Consider the following 13583-nt stretch of genomic DNA (forward strand, 5'->3'; position numbering starts at 1 on the left):
TTTGTATTGTTGTTGCAACATGTATATTGATATACACAATGTAATTTGTATATCACAATGTAATTTGTATAGTTGTTGCAAGACACTGCAGTTTCGGAATAATAATCATGATATTGCATACACTGATTTGATTGTTCTGTGTTGTTCTTTATATATCAAAAAGGCATACAACAGAGACGAAGTAAGGATTTGAAGTTAATGGTTTTGTACACTTAGGGGATTTCTTTAGACAAATATAGGATTTGGATTGAAGTGATTGGGTTCGGCTGAACCCATAAGAGACATACCAGCTCCGCCGCTGCATACACAATGTGGTGCACAAACTACCAGCAAGCAAATGGAAAGATTGGCCAAGAGGAAACAATTGCATCATTTTTTCTTGTCAATCTTACAAATTACAATGGCTGAATGTAGCATTCCTCACTTATAATGAGTCATTGACTGCCAAGAGGGTATCTCATGTTTTATACAAATGCATGTGGTCCATAAGCAGTTTCTCACAATGTGTTAGAAAGAGTGCAATTGGAAAGTGAAACACAGAGTATGGAGATGGACTGTGAAGATTGATTGTGATGAGCATTTATAGTTTCCAAGTAGAGCTCTGGTAAACATGTAGATGTGTAACTATGCTCTTAAACAATGTATTACTGACGAAAGTTGAAAGAATGGAGCTATGTACATCCCTGTCATCGGTGAAGAAACTTAACTACTCGCATAAATGGAGGAAAGTTAACATTTTCATGAAAGGTTTTCGGGGAGGGTGAGAAGCTGAGTAATGCAGCATATTTTACAGCTTACTAAGCTACTAATGCAACCTATTTTGCATGAATTACTGCTGAAAGTACAATGAAATGAAGCAATGTTATGCGTATCCATCGCATCATAGATGCTGAAACATTTTACTCATGTCATGGATGAAAGTTCAGACATTTTTATGAAAGGCTACAGGGGAGGGTGAGAAACTAGGACTCGCTATCTCAAGAATATCTCATTGATAGTACTTACCCCCACCCAGTGTTTACACAAAAGCAAGCAATTTGACCATAAAAGTTAGAAATTAATATGAGAATACACAATATCAGTTAATCATTGTTTGCATCTATTGATTTGGTATAACACTAAGTGGGATAATTTTTTCTTAATCATATGTCAGTACCTGCTTGGAGGTAACCATGTTGCCATCCTTTGATAAGTGCCAAGGTAAAACAAGTTTGAAACCAAACTCCTGTTGACTACCAAAGATTTAATCATCCAAATGTAACATATGTGACTCACCTAAAGTCAAAACCTGTTACAAGAAAACCAGAAAGAGACTGGTAATACAAAAGCTAACTTAAGGACTATATGCACAGATGTTATCAAACCCCATATACTGCCCTTCCTTGATCCTCCTAATCGTGTCTGCTATGCCAAAGCCACCTGCACCGAATACGTACAGACAATGAGTTAAATAAAACCAGTGATTTGACTAGTTTGGGAATGAGTTATATAGTAACAGTTTCAAATGGCTCAAAATATGTAAAGGAAATGAATAGAGAAGGAACTTGCCTAATGTGAGTGCGCTGATAAAGATTGTGAAGGCCAAAACAAAGATAATCACAGACGCTCTACCAACTATACTTATTATTTTTCGTACAACGTGCTGTCCTACCAAAGCAGCAACCGTGGCCACAGCAACAAAATACAGGGCTGCAAGATAGAAATAGAATAGAGCATTTAAGAAAATGAAAAACAAAACCAACAGGCTCCAAGTTTGTGATTGCTCAAGTGGAAACAACAAATACCAATGAAAGACTTCCGAGTTTTCCTTACCATATGGTACTGGAAAGCGTTTTAGCAGGTAATACTGAATGGCAGACATGGAGGAGGAGAATATCATCACAAAGGTAGCAGTGGCACTAGATACCTGAATTTACAAAAAAAAATTATGATTTAGTATGCCAACAACTTCCATGTGGGTCACATCTATGTCACACAACTAAGTTAATGATGTTTGATCAATAGCTGCACGTCTCAAAAAAATCCTTTATCTAAGATATTAAGCTCTTAAGCAAAACTCAAATGCTAAATCAGAAAGTTATGGACTAAAACAACAGGTATCAGGAGAAATGAAGATGCACCTGTGGAGGAATCCCTAGCTCTAGAAACAACGGACCCAAAATGAATCCTCCACCGAGACCTAGCAGCCCACCAACAATACCAGCCAAAATGCCACAGCAACAGTAAAGAATCAACTGATGCACTTTCCAGGTTAGTACTGCTTCGCCACTTGACATGACCATCCTCGTTCCCTTATACAAGCAAACTGCTTCATATGCAGAAGCTCCTACAGCAACAGGAACCTGAAAATTAGCAGAAAATATTGTTAAACAAGGGAGAAGCAAATACCTCCTTCATCGACCCAAAGCAACAGCTCAAGTTTGTGTACTAATCATAACAAGGGCAGGTCATAACAATGACGTTCTAATTAAATTGTTTACCCACCAGATATTATCCTAACCACGAATTTGGTATCTCTAAGCAGTAAATGCTGTTTCTACCGGCTTTCTTCATGAATTTTCACAGTAAACTATCTTTTGAATAGGCAAAAGGAAGAGATATACACATCTATAGAGTCTCGTTCAATATATCTAGAGCTACAGAAATAATTTAGTGCCAGATAAATCTAAATGCAAAGTGCTAAGCATACATGGTTTGCTAAGCTAAATGAATCAATTTGATAGAGTGGAATATTTTGTAGCTATTGGTTGGTAAGCTTGACATCAAATTATTTCTATCGTATGAGCAACTTGTTTTACTCCTTTGTCTTTTGGTCTTTGGGATAACTGAAAAGTTCAATGTTTCCAGCTTCGAAATAGTCCAAGTTAATTCCGTATGTACTTATAGGATTGATAGAAGAGCCTTGTTGTTCATAAGGTTTTAAAAGATATGAATGTGAATAACAATTGGAGAAAACACAAAGATAATTCTTTTACAATCTCAAGCAAAAAGTACCTGTAAGAGGTTTAGTATCCAATATGCTGTTGAACAAGTTGGTGTATAATTCTGCACCGAAAAAATGATAGCTTCTAATCAGAATGTAATAGTGCAGGAATATTCAGAGGTCAGTCCTGAAAATGTGAAGGCATTACAAAGAGGCAAGCAATTTAAAGCAAACAACCTTGAAGAGATGCAGAAGCAGGAGAATAACCCACACGGTAAGAATTATGGTGAAATCCTTCCAATACACATTCTCAACAATAGAGACCTGTAGAAGCTCAGGAAGTCAATATTCGAGTATAGCGTTCCTAAAAACTATTTTGATAGGTCTCCCATTTTGGCTACCATTAAGATTAAAATCATCATTATGTTATTCTAGAAAACTAGAGGCATTTTTAATATAATGAATAAAATATGTGGAAAAACATAGGATAGAATGTTAAAGAAAAGTCACATCAAGGTCAAAATAACATGAGCTAATGTTTATGAAATTTTGGACATTGATTATGTAAGTGGTAAGGCGAATAGGGCCGCCGGGTTCATAAATCACCTCTGGTGTTTTATATCCTTCAATTCTAACTCTGACACCATTAGTTGGACCTCCAGGTAGAAGTTTGTATGTAGCATCTTCGGCACCAGCATCTGTTGCAGTTTCAAAATACCACATATTACTAACTGGTCAAATATCTGTCTGGATATTTATATGATAAGAGTAGGCAATTAGGAAACTCACTGCGAGATGTCAAGCGTCTAGAGACCTCCTGGACGTTAGAGAAAACTTTATCAGAAACAAAACTTCTAATGTACATTAATTAGAAAGGTCCAAGTGACAACCTTTTTAATTATAGTTTCTTTTTTCCATGTCTCAACACCCTTGAAGAATGACTTGGTTGATGTAACTGCAAAACCCTTAACCAATCAGAATAACTACTATCGACAATACGGGTAGAATCACAGCTGAATCATCATTATGTTGGGATCGAAAATAACAAGGCGTCTAGCGGAAGCTAACAAAACAAACCTTGGTGATGATAAATCCGATGACAAAGAGAATTATACTAAAACGGTATAATATACTATAATATGGTTTTGTTCAATTGACCTACATATGAGAAAACTAATATATATATAACTATCGAGAGAATAATCTCCCCTAAACAAGACTCTTTTCATAACTACATTGTGGATGCTATTGTATTGTGTTTTTTTGTGAAGGAGAGATCATCAATTTATAGAGGTCACAGCCATTCTCTTTAAGAAATCAAATAAGGAAGATATCTATATTTTCCTTCTAGAAAAGTAAAATCAATTATGGCAAATTATTACCTTCCTTCAAGGAAAGGTAAAATCCAAATATGGAAAGAAAATCAATACAAAATCCTAACACATTACCTATGAAAAGAACGATCAACAAGACTGTAACCATCCAATCAGCAAAAAGTGTGTTGAGAACAACTCCAATACTGATCCCTAGCAACAGCATTGGTTGTAAAAGAAGAGCTAGATCATAATCAATGATGGGCAGGTCAAGTGTTGGATGCCTTAGCTTGAGGTTGTAGTACACAGTTGCCCCTGCTGCACCAGTTATCATACCTGGCCAAAAAAAAACGGAACGCTCAATTATAGCGTGGAGCGTGGACCAAAGGATGATGGTGAATTTTCTTTGGCATCACATAAATTGTAAGGATTCTTTCCCACTTTTTCCTATTTTGAATCCCTTCTACAGGGCCACAACTAAGCGTTGTGCAAGCTTGAGTGAAACAAAAAGCATTAGCAAAGATTGATACCAAAACCATCTAACATGCACTTGGGAGTTATATATTTCAAGAAGCCCCTCAACTTTTAAAAATCGAATTTCATTCACTAATGAGTATAGAAAGAAGAGAAACAATGACAAATATGGATATTAAACGGTAAAATTAGATTCTTACATTTTGATATTGCAGTTGATGTTTTGGGATCAAACCCAATGATCAAAGTAAGCATAGGAACAAAAATACCACCACCGCCAACACCTCCTACACTCCCAAAAGCAGCAGCAAAGAATCCAATAACTGAACCAACAATTACTCTCCACCCAAATTCGAATTCCTGAAATACATATCACACTTCAGTAATAACATCTACTACAAGGCATCAACATGTTTCCGAAAAACTCAAGCAACGCCCTTTTCCCTAAGATATAGACGGCTTCACCTTCAAGCTATATCCATTCAAAAAAGTTAGCATCAATTTTATTATCCTTTAATTGCATTAATATGCTATGCCACTGAAAATAGAAAACTTAAACTTTGAAATTGTTTACAGTGCTGTGGAAAGAAGAGGGAGGAAAGTACTCTGATATGGAAGCGAACTTACGGGCCAAAAATGATGGTAATGCATTTTACCCTTTTGTAACATAAGATTGAATAGCTTAACAAAGTAGCCTGATTCAAAGTCAACAGCTGTTCCATTTTTATCCAAAGAGCGTCTATTTCCAATTTGCTCAGCAGACGCGAAAAGGGCAAAAGCTAGAACAAGAAAACCAATCACCCCAACTACATATCTTGTCAAAGCCTTCAACTTTAATCCAATTTCAGCCATCAATTGGTAAATCCCCTCCCTATTTTCGCTCCAAATAACCACCACACTTCTGAGGTAATCAAGATTAGAACATTCACAAGTCAGAAATCAAGATAATTACACTCACCCCACTTAAACATGTAAACGCAGCAACTCTATGAACTATATATAATAAAAGAAGAAGCAGCTTCAGAAATCAAGTCTTCCAATCTGAGAAAGAGTACATTGACCAAGTAAGAAACATCTAGAAGTGCACATTTGAAGCAAGAAATCAAGATCATTACACTTACCCCCAACTAAGTTGTAAAAGCAGCTAACTTTTATGAACAATATATTAAAAAAGCAGCTTCAGAAATCAAGTCTTCCAATCTGATACAGAGTATATTGACTAAGTAATAAACATCTAGAAAGGGCACACTTGAAGCAAGAAATCAAGATCTTTGAACTTACCTAAGTAAATATGTAAAGACATCAACTCATTGGACTATATATTAGACAATAGAAGAAGCAACTTACAAATTCAATTTCTTCCAATATTATGCAAGATTATACTATTTGACAAAGTCAGAAACCTCTAAAACAAGTTAAAACTTGAAGCAAGAAATCAAGATTATTACACTTACCCCACTTAAATATGTAAAGGCAATAACTTTCGGACTTTAAATATTTTGAAAATGAAGCAGCAACTTTACAGCAGTACTTAATAAAAGCTGAGGCTGAAAAGCCTACAGCCAATGTTAAGAGTAAGATTTAAAATTTGGGTATGTTTAAAAAAGCTCCTTCTACAGCTCTTTAATGACTTTCTTTGGCTCTGACCTTTATTTATATATAGTATAAGTCTGCTACATGCTCTAGTTTTTAATTTGTAAGAACTTAGTGGTACAGTCAATTAATGTTAAATTAAATGTTCAAACAGGGAGATGTTGAACTTTTCCCCCTACCCCCGCTTTCCCCTCACCTCTCTCTCTTAAAAGGTCAGATCAGGTTATCTTTTAAAGTAAATCGCTAAACGTGCTGGAAAAAAAAAAACAGTACACAACATCCGAAGTCTGTGGTAGGTTGCTAGTTTTGGAGAAGCATTTTTGTGGGAAAAAAAAAAATCATAAAATAAACATAGAAACTACTTTTTTCTATTTCTTTAAAATTATATTTGTTTCTTCTTAAAAAAAAAAAAATTTCTTTCAAAATCTTTGTCAAACACTTTAACTTAAAAAAAAAAAAAATTTAAAGAAAAAAATACTTTTAGGATTAGAGAAGCTTGGTCAAATACGCTATAAGCCTCTATTCGGTATTTACTAGAAATTATTTTCATTTGTATAACTCAAAGCTGAAACTTCTAATTAAGGATTGAAAGATCTATTGCTCATGAGTAGTAACAATATGAGCTTCAATATTTTAGCTTAAGTGAAATATTGTAATGTTATTTTTAGTGTATTTTAAGTGAACTTGTAATCTTTACTCACAAATCTTTTTTCACAGTAAAATTCATGTTTAAACAGAACTTCAACCTAGATAATTTTTTTAATTTTAACTTCAAATACTTTTTCTTAATTTTCAAATTATATACAGTCCTTACTGTTACTAAACGGTGATTAGAGAAAGTTAAGGGCGTCGTTTGGTTAGAGGGGCAAAAAAAACAATCTCTGTATAAAATTTTGCATAAAATAATACTGGGTTTAATTTGAGGAATGAGGGGAAAACATCACCGCATAACTGTATGCAAATTTCGGTTGACGATATTAAAAATAACTAGTATAAGAATTCGCGCGATGCGCGAATAATTTGACAGAATATTAATCTTATAAATATTAGTTATATTTTATTATTTAATATAGTGTGCAGAAATATAACACAATCTATACAAAATGAAAGGATACACATCATGTAGTAATCAAATAAATTGTTTGATCCTTTTTATTTTTATTACTGAATTAGCAAGTACGTAGTACTATTGATAATTTTCTTGAGTGTTATTTATTTATTTTTTATTTTTTAATTAATGTAAAATATAAATATCATAAAATTATCTCTATCCTCCTTTTTTCGTATATTCATTTCTACTGTAATACTTATTTAATTAGTTTTTAAATTTTGTAGTTTATTAAAAATTTAAATAATGTAATATTTTTTTACTAAATTATAATTTTGAATTCATTAAAAGTATATATATATATATATATATATATATATATATATATATATATATATATATATATATATATATATATATATAATATGCTTATCTTATGTATAATATCCTAATAGTATCTTTATATTTTTGTATTTTTTATTTGAATTGAAAGTTTCTTTATTTTTTATTTTAAAATATTTGTAAAACCCCAACTTGAAACTACTCCCCAATTTGAATGGATAATTTTTATTATATATTTTTATTTTTTTATTATAGCTAATTTATATTTTTTTTTTTTAAATATTTGTAAAACTCCAACTTGAAACTACTCCCCAATTTGAATAGGTAATTTTTTTTTTCCTTTTTTTATTATATATATTTTCATTTTTTGATTATAGCTAATTTTATTTTTTTGATTTTTTGATTTTTTTATTTTAAAATATTTGTAAAACTCCAACTTGAAACTACTCCTCAATTTGAATGGGTAGTTTTTATTTCCTTTTTTTATTATAGCTAATTATAAGATATCTTTATTTATAATTTAAATAGAGTAACCAATTAATTCAAAATTTAAAATTCAAAGTTTTTTAGTTATAAAGGGAGTAACCAAATAGTTTTTTTTTTGTTTTTGTTTTTAATATTTTCATTTTTTTACCGTAGCTAATTTAATTTTTTCTTATTTTTTATTTTTTAATTTTAAAATAATTTTAAAACTTCAAATTAAAACTACTCCCCCGTTTGAATGCCACTTGAAAAATATTTTGTCTTAACAATGCCACTTGACTTTTTGTATTTTTTATTTTAATTGAAAGTTATTTTATTTTTTTATTTTAAAATAATTTTAAAACTCTAACTTGAAACTACTCCCCAATTTGAATGGGTATTTCTTTTATTTATATATTCCCATTTTTTTATTATAGCTATTTTATTTTTTCATTTATTTTTTTTATTTTAATATATTTTTAAAACTCCAACTTGAAACTACTCCCCAATTTGAATGGGTAATATTTTTTTCATTTTTTTATATCTAATTATAAGATATCTATATTTATTAATTCAAATAGAGTAACTAATTAATTCAAAATTTAAAATTCGTAAGAATTTTTAGTTAGAAAGGTAGTTTATTTTTTCTTAAAACTCCAACTTGAAACTACTCCCAAATTTGAATTGAAAATGTTTTATCTTTTTCAATATCGTTTTTTATTTAAAATAATTTTAATACACCAAATTTGTTGGAGCTTTGTCCTAAAAATTTATACTTGGCGTCTTATGGTTATACCACTTGGCATCATATAATTATTTACTTCTCTTTTTGTATATATATAAAGACTACTATATTAAAAAGAAACTATTCCCTAATTTAAATTGGCAATTTTTTATTTCTTTATTTCCTATTTTTATTTTAAAATAATTTTAAAACTCCAAATTGAAACCACACCCCAATTTGAATTGGCAATTTTTTATTTCTTTGTTTTGGTTTTTTATTTTAAAATAATTTAAAATTCCAACTTGAAGCTATTCCCCAACTTGAATAGGTAATTTTTTTTAAAAATTAATATTTTCGTTTTTTTTTAATTGTAGCTACTTTAATTTTTCTTATTTTTTGTTTTTTAATTTTAAAATAACTTTAAAGCTTCAACTTGAAACTACTCCCCAATTTGAATGCGTAGTTATTTTTTTTATTTTTTTATTTTTTTAATATAGCTAATTATAAGATATCTATATTTATTAATTTAAATAGAGTAACCAATCAATTTAAAATTTAAAAAGGTAGTTTATTTTGTCTTAATAATGCCACTTGGCTTTTTTTGGTTATGCCACTTGTCTTAATAATGTGCTTTTGTCTCTCCTTTTATTATATATAGATAAATAGATATAGATTTTATTTTATTATTTTATAGATATTTAAATTCAAAAATAATAATTAATAAATAATTATTAATTAAACAACTAATTATTAACTATTTATGCCATGTGGCTTTTTTCTAGGATGCCACTTGGCTTAAGGAGAGGACTTTTCCCTCTCCTTTTAATAATATATAGATATTCACTTTAAGTTATGTATTATTTTATTTGGGATAATATAAAATAAGTATATTTATTAGTAGTACGAAGATTAAATTATAGTTAGACCTATCTATAATGTCATCGCTTGTTCGAATTTTTTTGGCTACTATTATAGCTATATAATAGCATTTGACGTTTAGATCTTATTTGACTGTTATACACAAAAAATTCGCAAAAAAAAAAAAAGTTATTATTTCTTAACCTTTTGTATTATTAAAACATAAATATTTAATTAATTAATATTTTTTATAAAAGCTATTACTAATAAATTCATTCTGTACCAACAAAGAATTAAACTCTTTAAAGTACATACATATTTTAAAACTAATTAAAAAAATTTAAAAATCCAAGTTTAATGGAAGAAAACTACAATTGTAGTTTGTTTAGTAGATTTCATTCTTTTCACCGCAAATAACGCTTGATTTGGCAAAATTATCCATCCAAACTTTTAGTAAAGGGGTATCTTATATTTGGCTATATGACATCAAAGTTGCAGCTAGTGCTTTAAGTATGAAAATAAAGACTATAGAAGTGCAAAACTTAATAAAACCAATCAGAATTGGCATCATTATAGAGTGAAAGGCAATATCTCTCAATATTTGAGTTAGATATATAAAGAGATAATTTTACGAAACACTAGTAGGAGTGAAATGGTTTATTATTCTATCTTAAATTGGAAGTCAAATTGGATAAGACTGTGTTATAACTTATAAAGGGGTTGAATTGTTCTTTGACTCGAATTCACGATCCTAGGATTGTAGGCGAAGGGTGTTGAGCAACCCCTCTTGTCTTCTGCTTTGTATTTACTTGCAGGAGTAGTATAGTTTGTCTAATTAGTTGATGACAATAACTATTGAGATATGACAGTGTCTTTATTTGATAACCAGTTCGGGTTCATGCCGGGTCGTTCGACTACATAAGCTATACACCTTGTTAGGAGGTTGGTGGAACTGTACAGAGAGAGGAAGAAGGATATGCATATGGTCTTTATTGACCTAGAGAAAGCGTATGACAAGATTCCTAGAGAAGTTCTCTGGAGATGCCTCGAGGCAAAAGGTGTATCAATTCCCTACATTATGGCGATTAAGGACATGCATGATGGAGCTAAGACTCGGGTTAGGACAGTAGGAGACGACTCTGAGCAGTTTCCGGTTGTAATGGGGTTACACCAAGGTTCTGCATTTATTCCGTTCTTATTCGCCCTCGTGATCGACACGTTAACACACCATATTCAAGGGGAGGTGCCATGGTGCATGCTATTTGCCGATGACATAGTTCTGATTGATGAGTCGCGAGCCGGTGTTAACGAAAGGCTAGAGGTTTGGAGACAGGCTCTTGAGTCTAAGAGTTTCAAGTTGAGCAGGACGAAGACGGAATACCTGGAGTGTAAATTCAGCGCTGAGCCAGGGGAAGTGGATGTGGATGTGAGGCTTGAATCACAGGTCATTCCGAGTAGAGGCAGCTTCAATTACCTTGGTTCTATTATCCAGGGGGGAGGGGAGATCGACGAGAATGTCACACACCGTATTGGGGTAGGATGGATGAAGTGGAGGTTAGCATCTGGAGTCCTGTGTGACAAGAGAGTGCCACCAATACTTAAAGGTAAGTTCTATAAAGCGGTGGTTAGACCAGCCATATTGTATGGGGCTGAGTGTTGGCCCGTTAAGAACCCACATATCCAGAAGATGAAAGTAGCAGAAATGAGGATGTTGAGGTGGATGTGCGGGCACACTAGGATAGATAAGATTAGGAATGATGTTATTCGGGAGAAGGTGCACGTGGCTCCCATTGATGACAAGATGCAGGAAGCGAGGCTTAGATGGTTCGGACATGTTTAAAGGAGAAGCCCAGATGCTCCGGTACGGAGGTGTGGGCGGTTGGTTGTGGAAGGCACGAGAAGAGGTAGAGGGCGGCCTAAGAAGTATTGGGGAGAGGTGATTAGACAGGATATGGCGAGGCTCCAGATTTCCGAGGACTTGACACTTGATAGAAAGATGTGGAGGTCGATTATTAGAGTTGTAGGTTAGGATGTAGTTGAGTCTTGACTTACTTCGTACCATTGTGGGACTGGCCACGTAGGGTTTTTGTCTAGGGTAGCTAGTGACAATGTTGTGTTTTACTACTTCGCTTTTCAGTGTATGTCCTATTTACTAGCTATCGTTTTTGCTTTGCATCTTTCTTCTACATTTCATGGTGTTCCTATTTTTTCTATGATTGTTGTGGTGATACTAATGTTGTCTTCTCTTATCGTTTTGTCTTTTTGTTTTCTTGAGCCGATAGTCTTTCGGAAACAACCTCTCTACTCCTTTGGGGTAGGGGTAAGGTCTGCATACACACTACCCTCTCCATACCCCATTAGTGGGATTCTACTGGATTATTGTTGTTGTTATTGTTAAGGCCATTTTTACTCTAATTATTTTTGAGTGGTTATACATCAACTCATCAACATCCACCACTTAAATCCTATCCAGAAAAGGAAATTTTGAGATTAGATTGCATTGGATCCCACTTTAAAAGTTCTTTTAATTTTGATAGTTCAATTTGATACCCTACCGAGTGACCTGAATTAATAAAATACAAATTGTAGGTTAAATTGATAGCCTACTGACTGACCTGAATTAAAATACAATTTGTTGGTTTAGTCTCATACGCTACTGACTTGATTTAGTTTACACCATATACTTAAGTTTTGTTGGTTTTAAAACAAACATGTGGTTCTTACTTTTTACAAACATATATTATTACTTATTATTTTAAAATCAAAAGAAAATAAACCAAATGAAAAGAAGATCGAACCGTTCTAATATTGATGATTGGACGGAAGTGAAAATACATTTAAAGTGTTCCCACTCTAAATTCTTGAAAATGTGATTAGTCTTTCAAACGTGTTTTTGTCAAGATAATTCTTTTCTCACAAAAGTTGAGCGGGCTTCATATTCTTGCTTTCTCACTCTTTCAGTTTGTCACTATGTTCAAATTTAGGGGTGTAAAATGGGCGGGTTGAGTCTATTTAGGGCGGGTTAAAAGAGTTGAGTTAATAAATGGGCAGGTCATTGACCCGTCTAAAAGTTACTTGGGCGGAGATTGGTTGGGTCAAGTTGCGCCAAAATTTGGGTCATAAACTAACCCGTCCAACTCTTACCAAGCTTTAATTAACATGTGTTGTTTTTGTATGAATTGTGTAATTACTAAATAAGACTTTTTTCTTTTATTATGGTCATATATAACATATCAAATTAAAAATTATTTCTAAGATATTTGGCAAAGTTACTCATGGATCAATTTGGGCTAAAAATCAGTCCAATTTTAAATGAATTGAGATGGGTTGAGTTGAGATACGTTGAGTTTAATAAATGGACGGGACAATAATCAACCCAACCTTAAGTAAATTACGCGGGTTTTTTGGGCTTGGGCCAAATTTGACAGCCCTATTCAAATCTTCGCAGAATATTTTCAGTGAAATCAATCGATGTTTCCTTTATCTTTATTAAACGTTTCGAATTTTTGTTTTGCTTTCGTGCAATTAATTAATCATAGAACATAATGATGGACATGACATGCATAAAAGCTCATACATTAATGTGACTTCTTCACTGAATGAACATAGAGCTTATTAGAGCATGAAATAGAAGCATTGAGATTCCTAGGTGTAGTTAAGAGGTCTCAACCAAAACTATCTCAAATTTAATTTCGGGATTAATTATCTCTTACTCTTCGTACCAAACGAGCCTACGCAGTTTGATTACAAGGATAAGAAATAGCAATTTTGGACTAAAATTATTTTATTACGCATTTAATTGAATTTTGATTCTGGTGTAAAAAATCTTGGATCATTTATATAACA

The 13583-nt window shown here is 32.3% G+C and overlaps 1 protein-coding gene across 5 annotated transcripts; it reads right to left on the bottom strand.

The window, feature by feature from the left end:
• Positions 1 to 1036: 1036 nt before the first annotated feature.
• LOC107774661 (sulfite exporter TauE/SafE family protein 3-like) lies at positions 1037 to 6436 on the bottom strand. 5 transcript variants are annotated; one of them, XM_075231194.1, is made up of 14 exons: positions 6268 to 6341; positions 6165 to 6230; positions 5338 to 5611; positions 4911 to 5070; positions 4372 to 4572; positions 3814 to 3878; positions 3713 to 3740; positions 3530 to 3621; positions 3161 to 3247; positions 2995 to 3045; positions 2121 to 2342; positions 1813 to 1906; positions 1549 to 1689; positions 1037 to 1419 (listed from the first exon to the last, which is right to left on the bottom strand). In XM_075231194.1, the coding sequence occupies exons 3-14, from the start codon at positions 5560 to 5562 to the stop codon at positions 1334 to 1336; spliced, it is 1452 nt and encodes a 483-aa protein (XP_075087295.1). In that variant the 5' UTR covers positions 5563 to 5611; positions 6165 to 6230; positions 6268 to 6341; the 3' UTR covers positions 1037 to 1333. The 5 variants fall into 5 exon arrangements, with proteins under 5 accessions (XP_075087295.1, XP_016449755.1, XP_016449757.1 ...); XM_016594269.2 differs by having other exon boundaries at positions 6165 to 6436; XM_016594271.2 differs by lacking the exon at positions 6268 to 6341 and having other exon boundaries at positions 6058 to 6171.
• Positions 6437 to 13583: the final 7147 nt, after the last annotated feature.

Source organism: Nicotiana tabacum, chromosome 15, assembly GCF_000715075.1.
Source record: "Nicotiana tabacum cultivar K326 chromosome 15, ASM71507v2, whole genome shotgun sequence".
In the NCBI taxonomy this organism is placed as follows: domain Eukaryota; kingdom Viridiplantae; phylum Streptophyta; class Magnoliopsida; order Solanales; family Solanaceae; genus Nicotiana; species Nicotiana tabacum.

Bases quoted from the DNA above. Each gene is read 5' to 3' on its own strand.
- LOC107774661 (XM_016594269.2), bottom strand. From the start codon at position 5,562: ATGGCTGAAATTGGATTAAAGTTGAAGGCTTTGACAAGATATGTAGTT. The intron at 3,248-3,529 runs GTGATTTATGAA...GAGCTTCTACAG, and splicing joins AAGGATATAAAACACCAGAG to GTCTCTATTGTTGAGAATGT. The intron at 3,046-3,160 runs GTTGTTTGCTTT...TTTTCGGTGCAG, and splicing joins TGCTTCTGCATCTCTTCAAG to AATTATACACCAACTTGTTC.